Genomic DNA, 23,676 nt, shown 5'->3' with positions numbered 1-23,676 from the left:
GAGGAGCTGTTTCACAGAAAAAGATGTAATTTGACACGTAAGAATGGCCAATAAGCACACACAGAGGTGCTCAAAACCACCAGTCATCACATATATGCAAACTAAAACCACAGCCTGATAGTGTTTCATACCCACCCAAATGGCCAAAATGAAAAAGACCAACAATACTAGATACTGGAGCAGTTTGGTACAGCTGGAACTCTTGATGCTTTGTTGGTGGGAATGGGAAATGGTACAGCCACCTTGGAGAGCGCTTACCAAGTTTCCTGGAAAGTTAAACAAAGATCCACATATGACCTAGAAATTCCACTCCCAGTTTACCTAAGAAAACATGTTGCCTACAAAAAGAACTGTACTAGAATATTCATAGCAATGCTAGACAAAAAGTCTTCCAACTCGAAATACTAATGTTCAGTAGCTGGTGAGCGAATAGATGAATTGCAGACTGGTTGTAAAATGGAATACCAGTCAGCAATTAAAAGGAACATATTACTCAAATATTCAGCACATGGACGAATTTCAAAGGAATTCTGTCAAGCAAAATAATCTAGTCATAAAGTAAGACATGCTGTGTTATTTCACTTACATGAAGTTTAACAACGTAACAGGCAAAACTAATCTGTGTCGACAGAAATCAAAACAATGATTGCAAGAAAGGGCCATGAGAGAATTTCTGTCCTTATTAAAATGTTCTGTATCTTGTTTTGTCTGCTGGTTACATGAATGTACACAGTTGCTAAAACTTGTTGACCCAAACACTCCACATCTGTGTATTTTATTTTATGTGAATTACCTCAATAAAAATAGAAAAACACTTTTTCTCATTTTAATTTCACTTATAATTTTTAATTCTCCATCTCTCTCAGTACTCTAATTGGGAGCATCAGACGTTTTAAACTCATCTTCAGTTGTTTGTTGTTACTTTAAACTATGACTTCTTATTGATGTTGATGTTAAGCTGTTAGGGAACCTATTACTTTCACAGATAAACGGTTAGTTGAAAAATCAGAGGAATGACCTTAATTATATTAAAGGGTGAAATTTTGAAATATGTGCATGGAGGTTTATAAACTCAGTGCTTTCAGCCTTCGGGACAGAAGAAACAATGAGTACAAAGGCCCTATGACTAGAAGTGCTTGATGTGTCAAAGAGTGAGGTCAGAGAAACGGGAGTGGTTTAGCAAAGATTAAGTAACAGGATGTAAGTAAGATCAGATAACAAGTAAGAGTCAAATCTTATGGGGGCCTGTGGGCCGCTATCAGGATTTTGACTTCTACTCCAAGTGATGTGAAAGCCATTTTTGTGTTTTGTTTTGGTTTGTTTTTTATTGAACTAGAGTTGACATCTCATGTTATATTGGTTTCAGGTGTTCAACATAGTGATTTGACATTTAATACATTACAAAATGCTTAGCACGGTAAGTGTAGTCACCATCTGTCACCATACAAGTTATTAAAATATCATTGACTATATTCCCTAAGCTGTTCTTTACATCCCTGTGATTTATGCCATTGGTATGCTTTGCCTGAGGAGTTAAGTGTTGTAACAGTATCATTCAAGTGACTATATTGAGAAGAGGCTGAAGAGGTCACAGGTGGAAGTCAGAAGGTCAGTTAGGAGATCACTTCAAGAATTCATGAGTGAGGGGGCGCCTGGATGGCGCAGTCGGTTAAGCGTCCGACTTCAGCCAGGTCACGATCTCGCGGTCCGTGAGTTCGAGCCCCGCGTCAGGCTCTGGGCTGATGGCTCGGAGCCTGGAGCCTGTTTCCGATTCTGTGTCTCCCTCTCTCTCTGCCCCTCCCCTGTTCATGCTCTGTCTCTCTCTGTCCCAAAAATAAAAATTAAAAAAAAAAAAAAAAAAAAAAAAAAAAAAAAAAAAAAAAAAAAAAAAAAAAAGAATTCATGAGTGAGGTGATGGGGGCTTGGCCTAGGGCAGTGATGCGTATATGTACTTACTTCTGGCCACTTGTCCTTCCACACAAGGTATGTGACTGTGTGTATAACTCACAGCTCCATCGATTGGAAAGTTTCTCCCTCTTTACTGTCTTCCAAGGTTACCCTTGAAAATGGTTATAATGTAGCTGTCATCCATTCTTTTTTCCTTTTCTTTCTTTTTCTTTTTCTTTCTTTCTTTCTCTTTCTTTCTTTCTTTCTTTCTTTCTTTCTTTCTTTCTCTTCCTTCCTTCCTTCCTTCCTTCCTTCCTTCCTTCCCTCCCTCCCTCCCGCCTTCCTTTCTTTTCCTTCCTCTCTCTCTCTCTCCCTCTCTCTCTTTCTCTCTTATTTTTGAGAGAGAGAGAGAGAGCCTTAGCAGGAGAAGGGCAGAGAGAAGGGGGTGCAGAGGATCTGAAGCAGGCTCCGCCCTGACTGCAGAGAGCCCAATGCAGGGCTCGAACTCATGAATCATGAGATTATGATATGAGCTGAAGTCAGATGCTCAACCAACTGAGCCAACCAGGTGCCCCAGCTGTCATCCATAGGTAAACCAGGCTCTGACCTTTCCTCTTTTTTTCAGCCAGTCCTACCAAACCCATACTCCCCACATATGACCATGTACACAAGCATGGCCTTCCTTCTGTGTAGCATGGGAAAGGGGTGCTGGTGAAATCCTGTTGGGTGACATTGGACTTCTGGGTTCCTTGCTCATGCAGCTTCCTCATGCCCTCTGGTTCTGCTCAGACGTACATCCTGAATGCACAATTTCCTTCTTATGGAAGAGGTTTCAGGTGGATCTTTCTGACTTTATGACATGGTGAGGCTGACAGGAGTCGACTTATAATGGGCTGTTTGGATGTCTGGTATCTTCATATTCCATGGTGAAGAGCTCAACCTCTTCCATCACCCAGTCACATGCCAGGAGCTATTTCTCAAAAGTCACCTAATTCTTTGCTTCAGATAGCATGACTTTCCTTAGGAACCCATGGGCCACTGTTTTAATTTCCCTACTGGGGCCTGCCATAAGTTGTCATATTTTTTTCCCACCATTGACATTTCTAATACCATGGCATCAGCTGGTTGAATGGCTGAGTAGAGCTCCTTGCACTGCAGTTTAGATCTGCTGCAAGGTCCTTTCTTATTCTGAGCCCTACCCAAAACCTTGCAAGCCACCTGGTATAACAACAGACCAGAGCAGTATTCTTAGACACGGAGTGTGTTGCCTTGAGAACCCACAGAGGCCTACCAGGTGCTGTGCCTCCCTCTTGTGTTGGGAGTTCTAAGGGATATCCCAGCATAGACCTATCCATTGGATTTCTAAAAACTCCCCTGAAGTAGCGAGTTCCCACATCTTCCTTGAAATTATCTCCCACCCTCTGGAGTATATATACCTTATTGGACTTCTGGTGCATTAGTCAACCCTTGTTTATCCTGCCCAATCAGCGTGATGCCATTGATGTGATGGATTAGTGTAATGTTCTCTGGGTGTTCAGTCAAGTCCAGACCTACATAGAATATGGTGTAGGATAAGAAGTGAACAGAGACAAAAGTGTAAATGAATATTGTTCTTATTCCCGCATAAGTATAAACTCTTTCTGATCTTATTATATAGTTGGAATAGAAAGTAATGCATTCATCAATCAGCCACATACCATGTACCAGAGGCCTTATTAATCTGTTCCAAGAAAGATTTCACATATGACACAGCAGCTATGATGAGAGCTCCTATTTGGTTTAGCTTGCACTACTCCAGTTATTCTCCAAGATCCATCTAGTTTATGAAAGGGCCAGACTGGTGTATTAAATGAATAAATGTCAGGGACCACCACTCTGCATCTTCTAGGGCTTTAAAAACATCACTAATGTTTGCCATGCTCCCAGCCCTACCCTAAGATGTAATGTTTTTCATTTACTGTCTTGGCAGGAGGAGGCGGAGTGTGGCAGTTTCAGAGATCTCCACTTGGCCTTCCTTCTGTGTAGCTCTTACTCCAGAGGCCAGGGACCCAATGCCAAATATGTTAGTTCCAGTTGAACACGTAGGGATTGGGGAAATGGTCACTGTGTGGGTCCACAGACCTAATAACCCCATTGTGACCTAGAAATGAGTAAGGACTTTATATACTGCCTAGTCACCATAAATTACCGGTCTAACTGGGGACTGTGACACAGATTTGGGTTTCAGTCTGAACTGAGACCCTGTATCCAGTAGTTGTCGAGGTATCTGATTTTTCTTTCTGCGTTGTGCATTGATCTGAATCAATGGCCATAGGTCCCTTCAGGGAAGGACTGAGGAAGTCGTCACAATACATGTTTGCCATGATGTCCTTCCTGCTAGCAAGCTAGACACCTCTTCAGTCGGTGAGTTCTAGATCAAAAAATTCGCTCAGGTCTGGGTAATGAGCAAAGGATTGTGATTTTCTATTGAGGTAACTGATTTCAGCTTCTTGCTCCTCCGTTCTTGCTTTTATGTTTTTGGTTATAGATGTTAAGCACCATTTGAGCGGACCTGTTTTTCTCTTAGGATGCCTTGTTCTTTGGATGGGTAAAGCCTCCTTAGCTGCTCCTCTGATCTAGCTGGCCATTACAGTCATTGTGGCTTCCTGGCTTCTGGGGGTTAACTACCACCAGTTAACTAGCCACTGTTATTCTAGGGTCTTATCCCCATAGATACTAAGAAGTCCTGCTCTGTGACTGCCTCTCAGCCTTGGTGTACAGAGAAGGTCACCACTAAAATTCCTAGAGATGCTTATGCTTTTCTCACTGGCTCGTTGCTGATGGTGAAGAGTGTGTGCTCTGGGCCTTCCTATGGAATATAATTCTTGGATGTGTCTTCTAGCCTTACATAATGTATCCATTCTAACCTATATACTTCCTTCAACCTCTTTGTTCTTTTCTGTACTATCGGTCAGGGCAACTCAGACATTTTCACTTCATGAAGTGAAGGCTTTTCAAGACTTCTAAGAACTACTGTATCAACCATCCTCCTCTGGGGTCTTTGCCAGAGTATAAAACCACATATCCTGAAAAAGTATCTCAAAGTCAGTGGATTCTTGCCTATCCAGTCTTACATTCTGGTTCCCTTAAACTCCTCAAAATCCAATTTCAGTGCTACTCCCCTGGCCCCTAATGGTATATGTTAATTCTTGCAACTCTTTTTGCGAATAGTCAATCTCTTTACTCTCTTATCAGGCCCAGCATGTCGTCCCCACCTAGATCATGCTGGGCAAGCCATCAGACAGTGATATTGGTCTGACCCTGAGAGAGAGAAGATAGGAGGGAGGGAGAGAAAGAGGAAAGAAGATTAGTTTTAGATTGCAGTACAGTTCTATAAGGTTTTAGTAGTGCTTAAGGGGAGTCCCTGAGCAAGTTACCTCTCAGAGAAGTTTTACATCTCCTAGGAACAGGACTGCCTCAGTATCCCTGCCATGCTGTAGTCAGCTGAGAGAAACCTGTGGAAAGCATGACGTTCAGCAAACATGGGGGTGGATTTCAAAGCAAAGCAGCTGGAGCTGTCAGTCAGTTATACTCTCTGCAGTAGGAGATCAGAGAGGCAAATTTTCATGGCCACCACATCCCTTCCAGGACACAAGCCGGGATGACTTGAATAGTTGCGGGCTGGCTAGGGGTCTGTCTATCCTCATGGCCTCTACATGGTCACCTCAGGCCTGTGTGTGGCCCAGAGGTCTCAGGATAGTTGTGCTTCTTTTACAGATACTTGTACTTCTTGGCTTAGGGACCAAGAATGAGTATGCCCAGAGACCTAGAAGGAAGCTATAAGTCTTCTCACAACCGTGTCCTGGACCCCACACAGCATCACTTCCTCCATATCCCATCATTTATACCAGGTCAGCCCAGATTCCCCATGGAACAGCACTATGCAAGACTATTTTGGAGACCAGCTACCATAGTGGGATGCATATGTATATAAACTCATGTAATGTTTCACGTGCTTACTACAAGGCGCTCTGGCCTTTGTACTTTTCAGTCTTTACTCATGGAATCATTCAGAGTTTGGTCTGTAATAGCTACATATGGGTTATTGCTTTATTCTTGGTCGTGTAGTATAAGCTTGAGAGACTTTTTTTCCCCCTCATGCTTTTATTGGATTGTTTTTAAACCTATTTAAGACCCTCATATTTTATTTTTAAAAATTTAATTCCTGCCTTCAAAGAATTTCAATATCTATATACCATATGGCACTTCAAGAAAAAGCATATCATTATTTTTAAAAGAAATTCACAGTTCAAGGAGTCCCTACCACCATGGGGATTATCTCCCTGAAAAACTAAAAGTCTGTCTTGAGATGTTTTAATTCTCTCTAGGCATGAAATGATTTTTGAGAAAATTTTCTGTTAAAATTGTTTACAGACATATTTCCAAGTCCAATAGCAAGAAACATAAATTTACGGTGTAAATTTTTTAAAAAGAAATATGTAGACCATTTGGTATCTCCATCTTAACCTGTTTTTCTTATTTTAACATTTGAGACCGTCTTGGGGCAAGAGTGGCTCGGGTAAAGGAGATAAGGGAAAGCTTTCCAGAAAACCGCACACATTCCCTCATAAAAATAAAACCAGAGTCTTGGTTTAAGTCCAACCAGGCTGGTTGCCTATAAGTTCATTATCAATCTTTAACATGGCCCTAATGTATCTCCCCCACCTCCTTGTCATAGCAACATTCGAATCAGTCTTTCCCCAAGCACAGGATTTATCCACGCTGGTGCAGACCTGGTTTGGAACGTTTTATTGGCAATACTGGTGTCATATTCAGGAACCACAGACTCTTGTTGGACTGTGTTAGCTTGAATGACAAGTATCAATGGTCAACTATATTTGAAATATTGTCAAAGTACCTAGAAATAATAGGCATTAAAATTCATTCCGTTCATTGCAACGAACCTCTAAAGATTTCTTGTCCTCCGTGGAACTGGCATACTGTAATTGTTCTTTGGAACTTAATGTAACCTCAACAGCAGCAGAGAGACAATACAGTCCTCTCATTATGCACATGCTCTAGGATCGTTTATTTTAATGCTTTCAAATCAATATGTTCCATGCAGCACACCACAATAAATAAGGAGCAGCAATGTTCTTCTAGTAAATCCGTTCATAATGTGAGTCACCATGTAAAACACCACATCTCAAGTCTTTGGCCCTGTGCCATATCATGAAGCAAGCCACATCTGCACCTGATCATATCTGGCTTCATATGGATTTAATAGGACTATGCCAGAAGTGCATGTAAGAACAAATTTAACCAGAGGTTTCCAGCTATTAAATACAGCTACTAAGTAGTTAAAAGGCAACAACTAAACCCGTAAAGCCTCCCCCTCCCCTCCCCCCCCATTTTTGAGACAAATAGAAAGATAGAAATGATCTGGTGAATTTCAGGTCAGGGGAAAGCAGGGTGGGATACATTTGGAATACTTGGAGCAAAGCTGGCACAATATGACACCCAAAATGTCACACAACACTGTTACTGAATGGACACTGGATACAAGTGGAATCGATGACCGCAGAGCTGAGTTCTAGAAGGCGAAGGTGGGGGCTAGGGTGGGGATGGTTGGTTTCCATTAGGCAGATAACTCAACGGTGCCTTCTTCCTCGCTATCAGCTCTGTTGGCACGAATCTCCACGAGGGTCCTGGCAAATCGGGTCCATTCATCATTGTGGGGAACTGCAAGCTGCAAAGCGATTAATGGAAAATGGTGAAAAAGGGATCTTAAAGGACTGAAAGCCTTGACGCCCACAGGACTGTTCCTCCTGAAGCAGCCATTTCCCTTGGAATATAAAGGAAACCAGATCTTCGTCTTCCTTGAATCGGCCCTGAAGTGTTGCTCTTAAACTGACAACTTAAGAGAATAAAGTCACTCATGGAATTTATGAAACTTTAAAAAAAAAAAAAACTTTTGTAAACTATACTATTACAGTAGCCAGTTAAAGAACTTTCAGTAATGAAAATTCATCATAAGACCAGAGTTAAAGTGAACATAGCAGATAAAAACTGCATATAATTGTCTAGGATTTTGAAATAACTGTGGTGTTGCCTTTCTAAGTCAATGCTATTGATCCTTTCTTAAAAGTGTTGCTAATGTGCTAATATGCATGGCAAAAGTATAGCTTACATATACAAAGAAATCTTACAATGAAATAATGATACGGCTTTTTCAGCAAGATCTTACATGGTGATAAGTAGCTAACATTTGCCAAGAGTTCTGTTGTAAGTGCTTTGCATGTATTAACCCATACCTCACAGCCCTAGGTAGGGTAATCTTGGTATTTCCTTTTTACAGAAGAAGAAATCGAGGCACAGAAAGATTAAATCATCTAAGATTGTGTAGCTAGCAAATATCAATGCCAGTGCCATCTAACTCCAGTATCTGCATCTCTAGACAGTATCCTATACTGGTTTGCCAAAAAAGGGAGGTTTATAAAATTTCCCAAAGCATATCTTCTTCTATGCACAATTCAGTGAGGAGAAAATTAATCCCACCGGATACAAGCTACATGTATAAATTCTGTTAGCTGATTTAAAGGATAGTGATTTCTCTACACAGCATCCAGAAATGAACTGCTTAAAGATACATTGCGAATGTTTGGAATAGAGTAGAGAAGTATTTGATGATGAGAAGCATGATCAAGTAGAAGTCTGAATGGTTTTTATATAGAATAAAATTGATGTAGGATGTAGAGTGATTTTCTTAGAGGATTGCCCTGTAAGAGGGTATAATCCATCTATAGGTACTAGGTTCTATAAGCATTAATAACACATTCGTCTCAATATACATTTTTGAAAATAAAAAACAGGAAGCAAATAAAGCTAAGCTTTGAGATCATTTTTATAGCTGAAAAGTTACCTACTATATACAGCTAAATGATTAGAACTTAACATTTTTATTACAGGGGATGATAATGTCAGATGCTAAGACAACTTTTTGGAGGATGTGATCAGCAGTCTACAGAGTATATCTTGCAATTAGTGTTCTAGTACTGAGGTTTAAATGTTTCAGTAATATAATTCTGGAAATGATATATAGGTAGGGGAATAAGTTCTACTGATTTTGAGAAATGCAGTACCAATAAGAATTCTCATTTAGTCATATGAATGAGTTTTGAATGGTTACTTCCCTAGTTATTGAAATGAATTCAAATTTCTTCTTAGGCAATGACATAAGTTCACAATAGTATCGAATGACACTGTTACCCCCTTTGCTCAGTCCATTTTCCCTACTTTGAGCTCTTTTCCTAGGTTCCACCGATCTTCATTTTTCTCTTCAATTTTAGAAAATACCGTACTGGGGAAATGAGGCCTTCAAACTTCAAATGCTACTACAAAAGAGCTAACAAAAAGCATGAGCAGCAAAGGGTTGGTATCATATTTATATGAAAGAATAGGTTCACTACTTCCTTTCTCTCCTCCAACTCCTAACAAGTCCTCCCAAAAAGAACCACAAAACTAAAGCCTAGGAAGAGACAAAGCCAATCATGATAACATGATTATGACTTTTTCCAATACATAAAGGATAATCAAACTCTAGCTAAGGCACCTCATAATTTCATATAACTTTAAGTCCTGGAAAAAAGCAGTCCTCACTAATAATACATTATACAATATAGAATAGAGTATATTGCTCTAGGAGTTTGGCTCTTTAACGTAACAGTATATTCTTGGTTGAAATGGTACAAGTTAACATATGATGCCATGCATAATGTTTTATTGATAGCAATATATAGAAACTATATGCTGAAATAAGAAAACAGGTAAATATGTTTCACATAGTTTCATCCAGTAGTAATGGCAAGGCCATTAAGAAACGATACTAATTAAGACTGTGAGCCATTAAGGTTTGAATATATGCCCAGATACAGTTTGAGACAGAACTGAGTATCATTTATGACATTTAAGTTGCATATCTAACTGGTTGAAAGTGAATTTTATCAGATTTAAATGTTTCTAATAAAGGAACAAAAATACCCTACAATGGAACTACATTTGAGCTTTTCCCCAGGGATGGGAATAATAGTACTAGAATACCAACACCTGTCCTTAAAAGTACAGGTTTTCCCTCACAAAAGCGTTAATAGTATTCTAACATATCTTGTCCTCTCTTTGATCTGTGAAAGTTCCATTTAGGTTGGAAATATTAGAAGTTTAAAAAAAAATCCTGCCAAGTATTTTTCTGTCTAGAATACCATAAACTTCACAAAAATGTTAGTTTGCTTTGGTTCACAAAACACAAAACCACAACAAAAAACATTCCAGAGTCACACACAGTGCAAACACAACAGCTTCTAGAAACTTAAATTTACCTACCTCATCCTATTACACTTTCTCATTTAGTTGACTATAAAAATAAGCCACGATGACTGTAATGTTAGATTTAGAAGGTGAACTGCACACTGCCCCATTTTTAGAATTCAGTATCACCGTCAGGAAGCACTTTAAGAATAATCTTAGCTTGAATGTGTGAACGTGCATTCACAGGCTGTTTCCACACCCAAAGTAACAATTTTTGGCATTTGAATTACTTGTAGGTAAGATCAAACAGGGGTCCTAACAAACAAGAAGACCAATCCTTTCATTTTACATCTGTGGCTGTAACCAGCATCCATTTGGACAGAACTGTCCCTCTTATCCTTGGCAGTTCCTGGCTTTTCTAACCTGGTTCTCTCTGATTAGAAATGGCTGGAAAGGGGCGCCTGGGTGGCGCAGTCGGTTAAGCGTCCGACTTCAGCCAGGTCACGATCTCACGGTCCATGAGTTCGAGCCCCGCGTCGGGCTCTGGGCTGATGGCTCGGAGCCTGGAGCCTGTTTCCGATTCTGTGTCTCCCTCTCTCTCTGCCCCTCCCCCGTTCATGCTCTGTGTCTCTCTGTCTCAAAAATAAATAAAAAACGTTGAAAAAAAAATTTAAAAAAAAAAAAAAAAAAAAAAAAGAAATGGCTGGAAAGGGGGCACCTGGGTGTGTCAGTCGGTTAAGCATCCAACTCTTGGTTTCAGCTCGAGTCATGATCTCATGGTTCGTGAGATCGAGACTTGTGTCAGGCTTTGTGCGGACAGTATGGAGCCTGCTTGGGATTCTCTCTCTCCCTCTCCCTCTCCAAATAAATAAATAAACTTAAACAAACAAACAAATAGCTGGAGGCTCAAGAGCAAAAATTCATTTCAGACTTTCTCTAGGACATCTTTAATCCAGTAATACCCTAATCATTAAGTAGGAAAATTCTTTGTTCATGTTTCTTAGTTAAAGAGTAAGACTGCTCTCATGTTCTTCTAACCAGAACACAAACGCATTCAATCAGCATGGACTGAGGACCAACTCTATGCCTGGCACTGTGCTAGGGATTAAAGATACAGCAGTGAATAATATTTTCTTAGGTCAAAATGTGTGAATACTTGCACAGGTGGGGTTTTTTTTTGTTGTTTTTTTTGTTTTTTTAACTTCACTGACATTCAAAACATGCATAGCCTAAAATTTATTTTCTTACAGTGACAACCGTAACGTGTCCCAGTGTGTGTTGTGTGTCAAGTAAGTAGCAGGAAAGCAAATGGCATGTTAATGACAAGGCTTCAGCATCTCTTTAAGTTTCCATCAAGGCATTAAAGGCTAAACCTAGAGCATCACTGTGGATTTGTTTTCCACTTGAAAAAAACAGTTTAGAATAATTTTTGAACAATCTCTATTTCGTGATAGGAAAAATAGTCACAAGTTTTTCGTCATGATGAATAATTTTAATTAAAAGAAAAAAAGCACTGTGAAGGAAATGGCCCATTGTTATATCAAGGGAATACCATAAAGAAGGATTTGTAAAAATTCTTCCAGTATTGTACTGAACCACAGTGGATCTGGAAACATTTTCTGCCTTCAGATTCATCTGCCAAAGTCCACATCCTAGGTCAGGGATGATTCAGATTTTCCCAGTGCTTCATGTACAAGGTGCACCCAACAAGCCCATTCACACCCCCTACCAGAAGACTTTTCTAATTTTTTTTGTGAAATGTATAAAGCATTTTTATGCCACAAGCACTCATGGCTCTAATTCCCGAGATGATAAAATCTTCCCTCTAAGAGTGATGACCTTGTATAGATATGATATGAGCCTATTTTTACAACCGAGGGAACTAAGAACATAGATAGTTTCTGAGGTAGCAATTTGGCCATAAGGAGGAGGTAAAATGGAGCTCAGATTTGGACAGGAGACTTAAGTCCCGTTCTCATCTTGGTACTGGCAATGGTCAGGCACTTAACCTCTCATTGCCTCAAGTGTAAAATGAGGATGATAGTGTCTGACCCATTTATCAACAGAGATGTGAAGAGGATGAGAGAGGTAATCTAAGTGAAGAAAATACCATGAGTTCTTCATGGAATAGTCATGCATTCTTTCTCTTTAAACTGTCACTCAGATTGAACATGTTCTTCCAAATGATATATGTAAATGGCATGCATATCGATTCAATAGCATTTTTGTGGGTTTGTTTTTATTTTCTTAAAATAATTCTGATGTTTACTATGTGAGGACATTAAGGAACAAGGCATGGACCTCTTTTAACAGGTAGGAAATAGAAGACCGGGGAGCTAAATGATTTGCTAAAGATCGCCTAACTTTCACACGGTAGAATGGGCCAATCAGGAGCCTCGCCCCTTTAGGAAATGCCAGCTTACTGGCAGAATGGCAGGCAAGTAAGTGTTTTGAATCACCTGCTAAAAGAATCTAAAGACTGTATTTAATCTTCTAAGATTCTTAGAAGATAAAAGGTCAAAAATAAAAAGCAAAAGTGTAAAAGCTGTGGAAATTTTATCGAAGTTGATCATTTTAGTCCCCTCGACTCCCTACTTCTGAGGCTGTTTCATGGATCTGCCCCTCCTGTCTGCCTGAACGGAAGAGAGGGCACCTCTGGATGCTGCCCCAGCCCGTCCCCCCCAAAACTAGCCTGACCACTAGGTGTCTGGCCTGGGTTTCTGGTGCACTTAAAGACAGGCAAAGATTGCAGAATAACTAAATTTTAAGAGTGGAGCCAAGGTTGACTTTTTCCACCTCCAGTATCAGCCAGATCACAGTTTCTTTCCCTGCTTTGCCACTTACTTGCAGTATGTCCGTATGAAGACTGTTTTAACATCTCCAATCTTAACTTCCTCATTTGTGAGAAAGGAATTTTGAGACCCATCTCCTAGGAGTGTTGCGAATATTAAATAAGACACATGCACACCCCCTCCACTGCCAAATATAATGGGTTTAGCACAGTGCTTGGCACATTATGAAACTGGAGGAAATGATGGTTTTTTCCCTATTTTTCCTTAATGCTTATTCTCTTTTCCATTTGGGGGAGGTAATTTTTGCTCCTTTCCTTTTCTTTCTTCCATTTCCTTCTTCTCACCTGTATAGAGCTGCATTTCTTTTTAGAAATATACCTTATTTTTATTACATTTGATTTCTTGAAAGCCCACACAAATACTTTCCTAAATAGTCATACTTTTAATAATACCTAAAGTTCATGAGCTGGATATGAGGAAAGGGTTCTTTCAGATCACAAGAAAAATTCTGTCAGAGTAGTTTTTATTGCTCATTTAAAAAATCAAAGTATAATTACTCCTTGTAAATATACACATCCACAGATATGTCTACATATACATGCATATTTTTAATTTCTCAGGTACGCCAATCCAGCTTCCCCTAGCTCTGTCCTTGTTATGGCACTTTCTACAGTGGGATTCTAAATTTTTAGCTCAAGTTATAAAGCTTTGTAACCACTGAACACGCTGTTATAAAAATCAAATGGCTTTTTATGACCAGGGTTAAATATCATTCATGTGTCCCTTTTTATAAGCACATGGCTAACAATTTTGAACAGTCCACAGTCAAGCCTCCCTCATTTGTTAGTAATTTTAAGGGGTTTATAGTACCTGGCAGCTGATTTGAAAAAGCTGCATTATCTGCAGTAACTCCTACCAGCTCAATGCTGAATTTTTTATGGTAAAAATATGTCTCGAGCATTGCTTATATAAAAGTAGGTTAAAAATCTTGGACAATTAAGACAGAAAGCTATTTCGTAATTTCAGTTTGGTTTCTCAGACACATTAAGCATGGCAAACAAATGAAAATGAGTAGGCCTCCAAGTTTGGGGACTAGTATTCCATCGATGTGTGGTTCATCAGCATCTTTGTAATCTTTTAATTAAATGGAGTCACTATAAAAAAGCCTGGGACGATTATGTTAGCCATCGATTATGAACAGGTAAATGACAACTTCTGTATGAACCCCAAAATTAAAGTTTTCTGTTAAAAAGATATCTTGCAAATTACCCTTTCACTTTAATATGCATTGGTTTTTTGTTGTTGTTTTTAATGCATTTACAGAGACCGTGGAAGCGAATGTGGGTTTCCACAGAGACTAAACCCCTCTAAGCTTTAAAAGGTTTTTTAAAAGTGCAATTATTAACGGCACCCCAAATCAGGAGATTGTGGATTTACTGGTAACACGTTTGTGTTCAGAGGAAGCCGATATTTCTTAGGACAATTCCCTTTGCCACACACACAGAGGGAAGCAAAGTGGGAGGTAACATGCAATGAAACAGCCGCTGGAAAGACCAAGCTTACTCGCTTCACATAAATACAAGCTCCACTGTATTTAACTCTTGGGGGAGTCTAGCATCACTGGTAACAACGGATGAAACCACGGACCAAAATTCCAAGCCAGAATGCAGTATACAGAAGGGGTAAATACACTGCAGTATTCCACCACAAAAAGATAGTCTGTGTGGTAACTTAGTATTTACAGCACTTTTAGGGAAGGCCAGAAAGTAGAAGTTACATTAGTCTCCATTCTGTAGCATCTGCTGTTCCTGGTCAGTAGGTTAAAATTTCTGTGAAATTTAGCAGCATGCAAACCAAGAGTAATCTGATGATTATTTGGCTATTTTTGGTGAAGAAAGAAAGAATTTATTTTATCATAAAATCCTATTCTAAGGGACCCCTCATCCACCCGTGAAGCTTGAGATCTCTCTGCCAAAGTTCTCTTCTCTAGTATCTTTAAATGGGTGGTTGATTTTTATAGCAGGTTAGAACACTACTTTAAAAAAAAATCCATTACCACCCAATTAAGGAAAGAAGGACGAGACATAAAATCAAAGGTAAATAGTAATAAATATGGGTCTATATCAATTTCAATAAGTCAGCAACCATTGAAGGAAATAATTTGAAACACTATTCTTAAAAAATAAACACTTCTTCATGTTAAAATTTCACATTATAGGAAGCATGACAAAATTCTGGAGTTTTTACCTGCGGAGAGGGAAAAAAATCACACAGCTGAAGAAAAGAGTTAATTTACTAAGGTCTACGGACGACCTTGTTCACATTTGTATTAAAATCTCATCCTTTTTTCTTGAGAAATCTCTTAAGCATTATTTTTTTTCTATTATTTGGAACAATCTATTCCTCTGTCCAAAAGATGGAAAAAGTGCTAAAAACATTGGCTGATGGGCAATAATGGAAAACAAACTTTTAAAACTTCAATTACCACTCTTTTTCTAGAACAGAAAAGATCAAGAAAATGACAGGGAAATGAAAAAAGCATGGGCTACTAAAGCTAGTCTGTCATATTAGCTGACTAAACATATATCCTTTCTCTTCCTGATATTATTAACTATAGGTTTTCTAGTAAATTCCTAGCAACCACTGCATCTAAGCAGTTTTGACAAAAAGAAAGCTTATTGCTAAACACCTTAGAAACATTTACCGAGGTAATAAAAGAAATGTCATTCCCTCCTACTGAATGTTTGGGCATAAAAGAGGTATTTTTATAATGTAGTTCATGATTTACCATATCTATAGTGTCCAAAAAAAGCACAATGAAAAGGAAGCGTTTTTCCAGTGGTTTGACAACTATTTGAATCAGCTGTTAGGCTTTCATTACACTAGTGGCCAATCGCTCACTTTTAAAAGCACAAGAGGGCGGGGGAGTGGGATAGAGATTGGGGAAGAAGGACAAGCCCTCTTTTTAAAATGTTTTCTATATATCCTGCTCAGTGCAAACATAGTTAAATGGATTATTTTTCCTGTCCATCAGTCGATAGCCAACTTGGAGGCTGCATTCTGAATGCTTCACACAATTAAGCTTTCCCTTAACCTTCAACTTTCACGTGTGAAACATTCACCCAAATATTTATAGAGTGCCTGTTATGTGCCAGGCACTGTGCAAGGCTGGGCTATCCCACTCAAATAGACAATTGTTAAGTATCTACTTTGTGTATGTTTCTGTGGACATGCCACTCTAAACATTAGAAAAACCTTACTGAGGAATGTGATTAACCTAAGGAGGGCTGCCAAACTGAAAAAAAAAAAAAAAAATCTAAATCAAAAGGGTGGCTGGTTTTGAGGCTACTAGAACACGTTCACTTTTTTACCAAAGGTTCCTTAATGTTAAGATAAATAAAAATGAAATATTTCATCTACATATTGAGAAACTATTAGCTGGCCATGAGGGAGAAAGATCTTAGGGAATGGACCACTGATCAGTTTTATCTGCCACCCTAAAAAGGAAGGGTGCAAAATTTCTTCAACAATGTTAAGCTTTGATATTTCCTAAATGATAAATAATTCATGTTTTAAAATGGAGAAGATGTTCTGATAGCTGACATTCTCAGAAATCCATGCAAACCTTCTTTGAAATTAGAATAGAATGATTCACTCCCTCACTTTGCAAGTCCCACCTATATAACATAAATATTTACACATAAACACGCATAGGCAGGTACTTGATTTCCTATCGTGTCTTAGATGCACCAATAGTAACACCTGTACTCCTGTAAGAAACAAACAACTCTCCATTTCCATCCAGGCCAGTGTTAATCTAGCCTCACAGATGATTGGAGCCGCTTCATGCTCGGCTGGTCTAAGCTGTGATTTGAGGCTACTGTTCTAAGCAGTAATTTTTCAAGATAAAATTTAGCAGTTTTGAAATTCTAAAACTAAACAATTTTGTCAGCCATGAAAAAATTTAACACTATAATTAATGACTGCTTCAAGATCCAAACTGCTATTGAAGATGACAGTTTGAAATCACAGAAGAATCATAAAGATGATTAATTATACAAACTGGTACTTGTTGCAGAAGGTTTATATTCATAGGCCATTTATCACCAAAATGGGAATATATGAGTTTCATTGAATATTGCAAATTACTATGCACACATTAATTTGGTTTTTATAAAGTTAGATATTAGGGTTTTCTTTCCATCAAATCAACTTCTCCATAATACATAAAAGTCGTTAAGTATTTTCTTATCAATCCAGAGAAAAAGTAGATTGAAAAGATATTAATCCTATAAATTCATTTTTATAAACTAATGTACCTGAATAAGCATACTATTTATATAATAATTAGTTTAATTACAGTCTTTTACATATATAATTATCAAAATGAAAACCATGACTACTACATTCACTATAAGATGAGTAATTATAACATTAATTGGAATTAATAGTGCTTTTTCTTTTTCCTTTTTCAATTAAGCACTTTTCCTAGAAGAAATCAAGTTAATATTAAAATTACAATCTTACATTTTAACCAAATTATTTTATTTCAAATACATGTAATTTATTATGACAAGAAAATGAATTAATATATTACTTCAAAGTAGCTTATTTTATGTAATTATATTTATTAGCACCCCAAATCTGCTCATACGGATATGCCTTGGTGTTTTTTGACTTAACTGCACAGTGCTGTGGCTATGGCAATTAAAAATTCAGGTGAAAACTGAAAAGTGCCATTGAAAATCCCAATGCTTTGTTTCTATGTCATCGAATATCTAGATATTGTCGACAGAACTAAGTATTTGGATTTTCAGTTTTTATCTGGATGTTTGGCACCACAGAATAACTTACGCCAAAGTCCTTTCTTCTCCATGGAGGGATATCAGAAGAAGTGTTTGGCATCGGCTAAAGAAAATAATATTGTTTATTCACTGAAGAATAAGCCAGGACTTGCAAAGACCTTCAAGAATCTAGCAACTTGTGGCCACACTCACTTAATGAGAAACACAAGTGTTTGGGGCGATTATAACTGGACCTTCGTAACCCGAGCCCAGCTCCCTCTCCCTTCTGGAGGCTCAGCCATGCTCTCAGCTTCGTCATCAGCGGGGGATAATAGCCTTCATAAAGCACCATCATTAAATGAGCTGATTTCAAATCCAGTTCTTTTTCATTATGGGACTCTTATTTGAATTAACCCCCAAATCTCAGTTAAACTTCATATGTTGTGTTCTGCACACCCCTTCCCCACGGAGCGGGGATTATTTATATTCAGGGCACACACTTCTTGTGGAAAACTGACCTAGGCCCTGTCCTACTGGCAAACACAAAGTAGTTCCACAAAGCAAACAATTATCGACTAAGTGTAATCCACTTACAAACCAGAAACGCATTGTATTTATTTTGCGTCAAATTCTTTTGCACTCTCAGCACTGCCAGTTTCTCAGATGCCTCTATACTGAACTGATATTTTAGGTGCAAGAGAGATGGCTGATCGAATTGCTTTCTTTTATCCCTGTGCTAGCTGGCTGGCTACAGAAACTGTTTGAGGCACTTTTTAATAGTCCCTGGACATTACACCTGGACTACCATTCTGAAGTGTATTTCACAGGCCATTTTTCCTGTTGGGATCCCAAATAAACTGTCATCCTAATTTTTCATTTGAGCTTTAAAATACACTCAGATGAAGATTTAAATCGTGCAGGTACATTTAATCTCTCCTATTCACCTGCAGTTTTCCTTTCCAAGAATTTTGCAAGACCCTTGTAATATATTAACAAATGTCCAATTTACTGTATTTATTGAAATCTGTAATAAAATGACTGCTATTCTTTTAGCCCCCAAAGAGTCGTATGAAACAAGCGATTTGAAATGCTGTCAAAGTTCAGGGTTAAAATGCAAAGATGAATTCATGTTTCCTTAGGTAATTAGTGCGTGGGATACCAAACCAATAATAGCTAAGGGTGCACAGATTTATTCGTCTCCAAGTTTGTTTTTAAGTTGCCGTTTTATTTTTCAAGTTCTGCTGTAAGCTGAAAATGACTTTGGAATCTTATCATTTGGCTATTGTAGAAATATAATCAGGGATTTGAAACTTATGTGTGTTTATCACAACTGAAAACAAAATCTTCCCTGGAAGAGGTTAATGGAAAAAGAAATAACAGGAGGTGGAGAATAAACTGCTTTTTTTTAAACTGGAGCTGCAAACAGCATTCTAACTAATTCAGATAAGCAGCAAACATAGTTGTTAGGGGATATTTATGACAGCCCATCTATGTGACAGCACTGAAGCATTAACAATAGCAACGGGCTTTCTATAAAACACATCTGCAAGACAGACAGGTAGATAGGCTGACTATCAATCATCAGGACACGTGAATAATTCTATACTCACTGGCCCATGTACTATTAAAATCAGCTACATGTGTGTATATACACACACACACACACACACACACACACATACATACATAAAAGCTTGCTCTTCAGTAAAGGAGCCATGGTGGTGGGTAATTCTTATTTTTAATTCTTTAGAATATGTGTGTTCACACATCATTTAAAAAATCCAACAATGATTAACAGTCCTCTTTGGGTGTATTCTGAAGCGGCATACACACAGTATTTTCAGGTTATATTGGTAGTTAACTTATGACTTGTTATCTTCTCCGCGTTTCAGTTAATTGAATGGGATCATACAGCTTCACAACAAACAGACTGCATCCCACAGTTTGAAGAGAAAGATCCTCAAAACTTATTCAAGAGCGAGGCTCATCTTTAACTTTACATTTTAGAAAATTTAAATGGTGCATGCAAGCACTGTCTATTTTAATAACTTTTAAGATGCACAAACAGAATAAAAATTATAGCCAAATAAAAGGGATCTTCTCTGTCTTTCACTGAATTCACATAACTTCCATTTATGCTAATAGGAGTTGAGCACCTGCTCCGCAAAGAAAATAGACCCCTGTCTGTGAAAATAAATGTGTGCAGTATATTTTCCAGCTACAATGCTGAAATCAAACAACCAAAAATGTGTGCTATATAAACAAAGCATCATGTGGCCTACCTGAAAACACTGCTGTTTTATACTTTACCTCATTAGTCATATACCCCAAGATATTACTCATACCTTAGCCATTTAAATGCAACAAAAAGGAAAAAAGGGGGTAGGGGGCAGATGGACATACTCAATCTGGTGATTTCAGTGAGCTCATACACAATCCTGTTTACCCCTTCAGAAGTTCATAATAAATTGCATCAGCAAATCTGGATTCGGGCCATTTCTCTCTGCCATCATCTTAAAAGTCATGGAAGATAATTGTATATAATAGAAGAGGGCATGATCATGTGCTGAGACTCCCGGTGGCAGCTGCAGCCTCAGCTGGGACAGGAGATGAGGCAGACGGTTGTTAACCACCGGTGGCACCCAAGTCCCTTTCTGCATGGCTCTTCTGGTTGGGCATCAGGTCTCAGAGGAAGCAGGTCTACCTAGACTTGAATGGGGACATCTCCACTGGTAGTCACAGAAGTCTCTTATCAGGCAGTACTTGATGATGGTGTGACAATTAAGTGACAGAGAAAGGCTGTCCCTCTCCACTCCAAATGTAGTAGGCATCATAGAGATCTTTCCCCCAAACTCTATTATACTTTCGGTTAAAATTACGGTATGATCAAAACAAGGGTATGGGGAGTGAATGAGAATATCCATACGGTTTCAGCTCTGTTCTTCTGGGCCTCATGATGTTTATAATCTACAGCCTTTGCTATTCCATTCAACATTTTTAAATAGTCTTAAGACATAAGTAATAATAAGATCATACAACATGTGCTACAAATGACCACCTTTCTAAAGACTTCTCCTTTTTCCTAACAGTCTAGGTCAAGGCCATAATTTTTCATTTCTGATTTGCATCATGAGTAGAATTAAGAACAATACTCTTGTGGCAAAGACTGGCTACATAATTTTGCAGGGGGGGTGCAAACATGAAAATGTGGGGTGCCTTGTTGAAAAATTTCTGAACGGTTGCAAGACGGTGACAGCCAAGCATGAAGCCAAGCTGAAGGAACCTCTATGTACAGCACCTGTGAGACTGCACAGGTAACCCAAGCATGAAGCAGGAAGCCAGCCTCACTCTCGGAATAGGACCTTGGTGAGAGGGAGCCTGCTGCCCCCTCCCTCTCCTCAAATCAACCAGGGAGAAATGAACGTGAGGTGTCTTCCTGCAGACAGACACCTATTCAGTGTACTGAGGTCTCAAAGAAAATGGATCAACAAAGCATACTCTAGAAACTACCATTTACTTTCTTGTGCAGATTGTATTATAAGGCTTATTTAAAAGTGTTTCATCTTCTTTCTGAGAGGGTTCCATAAAGCAAGATTTTCCATCCAAAGGCCAGCATGACCCTGGTGAGGGGTTCAGTTTTAATGGGGACCAGAGGACCAATTCTGAATACAGATAATGGTAGCACAGTCTACTAGCAATTTGATCCTCAATGCCATATGTTTTCTTTCTCTCTATATTTTCCCCTTTTTAAATCACTTCCTGCTCAAACCCCTTCCCTCTTGTCACCCATGCACGAGCCTTAGATTTGACCTCAAATTCTAAATGGGGCCAGTTTGCTGTGAAGACACTCTGTCTGGCTTTCTGCAGTTTAGGTGATTTGGAAGGCTGAGGACACACTGCTCAGAGGGTGCCCTTCTCTTGTAAGTACAGCTGAGCTCTGTGAGTTCTAGACTGGTGAACGAGACAGCGGTAATTACAATAATGGCGGCATTTGCCCATGAAGTGATCTGCCATCTCTCAGAAGTGGACTTCAGCTAAGCTCCGCTTCCCTTTCAGTACATGGAGACTCTATATATAGAGTTGGCCTTCAGAGATTTAGAATAGGCATTAGAGATGAGCAAAGAGAAAAGGACCTCTCCCCTTTATCTTTCCAAAGAAACAAATATGAGCTACATTTGTAAATACCTTTCAAAAATACTTAGGAAAAAAAAACTACAGTGAAGACAAAATTATCTTAAGTCTGAGTTTTTCTGAGCTATAGATTGCTTTGTGTATTGACTAAACAATACAGAAAAAAAAAACTGTTCAAATGTATAAGCCTATCCTGATTTTTTTTGGTCATTCAGGGAAGGACTAGAAGATTATATAATATTACCTACTCTCAATAAAATAGTATATCCTTTTTTTTTCCGGGTAGTGAATTTGTAGGGATAAACAACCCTACAAATTGTTTGGCCTATTATGTGTCACAGAGATTTTTCTATAGTCTGTCTAGACTCCAGACAATAGACGAGACTGGTCTATAGTTGCAGACATTTCTATAGTCTGTAATATCACTTAGGAAAGTAAGAGCAATAATACAAAAATGAAAACCAGGCTGACCTGCCACTACGATAGTAGAAATATGAGTATAACAACACTTTACAATTTCGAAATGATGATAGCAACCTAGAAGGAAGTTTTAGCAGCCACATATCAGCCAAGGCAACTTTTGCAAAATCATTTTTTGCTCCTAAAATATGAGTCATATTTGAGTAATTCTGTCCACAGGCTATAAAATCACTTTATTACAGAACATTCTGTATATATGTCATATTGTGTTTTCTTATTGCATGGGGATTGTGTGTATGTATATATGTATGTACGTGCATATACATTATACATATATGTTACATATAGATAACAACAAATACATATGTGTGTGTGTGTGTGTGTGTGTGTGTATATATATACATATATATATAAAATATCTGTGGTCAACGTAAAGATTTTTCAAAAACTTTTCTTGAAACAGACCAGATTGTTAAACTATTCTACTTTCCATCCCTCTTGGACAAAACATTACTGTTGCATATGATCTTAAGAGGATTAAGTGACATTATGTATAAAAAGCAAGGGAGGTAGAGAAAGGAGTTTAAATTTCATCTACTTTCTGCCATTTCATCTCTGAGCATGCCTCCACATCTATTTCTCTCCCACAATTACATTTGTTATAAACAAAAGAGAGAAAAAAAAACCTTGTTTTTTAATGTTCTTCTTTGCTAGCTTTTTAATTTTTTAGTAAATGAACTAATGAAGGAGGTTTTTGTTGTTGCTTAGTTTTATTTTGATGAAGACAGTGTAAAAGATGCATTGAATATAAAGAATAATCATTGAAGAAAACATTGCTATAAAACCATTGGCAGTGTTTTTGATTCAGAAGGTATTCTCTTTCCCAAAGACTCCAAACTACGTCAATAGTCACCAGACCATTTGTATCTTCACCACTGGGGATGAATATTAACAGAGTCTTTGTTGCTGTTGGGATGACTCAGCTTGTGGCATCGGGAATGGTTAAGGAGGTGTCTAATGAAATAGATAACATGCAGTAAAGCTGAGAGGTTTCTGAATGTTTTACTTAGCAGTGCACATCCCCAAATAGAAAATTCCCATCTCAAGAGTCCTTCAGTTTCTCTTTCTGGCTGCATTAAAAGCAGCAGCAGCAACAACAACAACACCTAGTTCGTTTCAACATAATCAACCCCACATACAGTAGTGTATAATAAATCGTTGCAGTGTAGGACAAACCATCCGGGACTCTGCCAAATGTACAGAATGCTGACTGATGAAACCATACGGAACCTTGTCAGTGTGATCAGCTAAACCCATCCACCAGGCAGGCACAGAGTACTTCCTAGGTCCAGGGTGTTATACATACAAATGTGGTACAT

General features: G+C 38.5%; 1 protein-coding gene across 3 annotated transcripts in view; it reads right to left on the bottom strand.

Moving 5' to 3' along the window:
- Nucleotides 1-6,660: 6,660 nt before the first annotated feature.
- The window catches only part of DYNC1I1 (dynein cytoplasmic 1 intermediate chain 1), a 314,065-nt gene continuing 297,049 nt past the window's right edge, over nt 6,661-23,676 (bottom strand). For all 3 annotated transcript variants that reach the window (XM_060632523.3, XM_060632522.3, XM_060632525.3), the window contains one exon: nt 6,661-7,615. In XM_060632523.3, coding sequence (XP_060488506.1) covers nt 7,505-7,615 — 111 coding nt within the window. In that variant the 3' untranslated portion in view covers nt 6,661-7,504. The remainder of the gene's footprint in view (nt 7,616-23,676) is intronic.

Source organism: Panthera onca, chromosome A2 (assembly GCF_046562875.1).
Source record: "Panthera onca isolate mPanOnc1 chromosome A2, mPanOnc1 haplotype 2, whole genome shotgun sequence".
In the NCBI taxonomy this organism is placed as follows: Eukaryota; Metazoa; Chordata; class Mammalia; order Carnivora; family Felidae; genus Panthera; species Panthera onca.
This window is presented reverse-complemented; position numbering and strand designations above follow the sequence as displayed.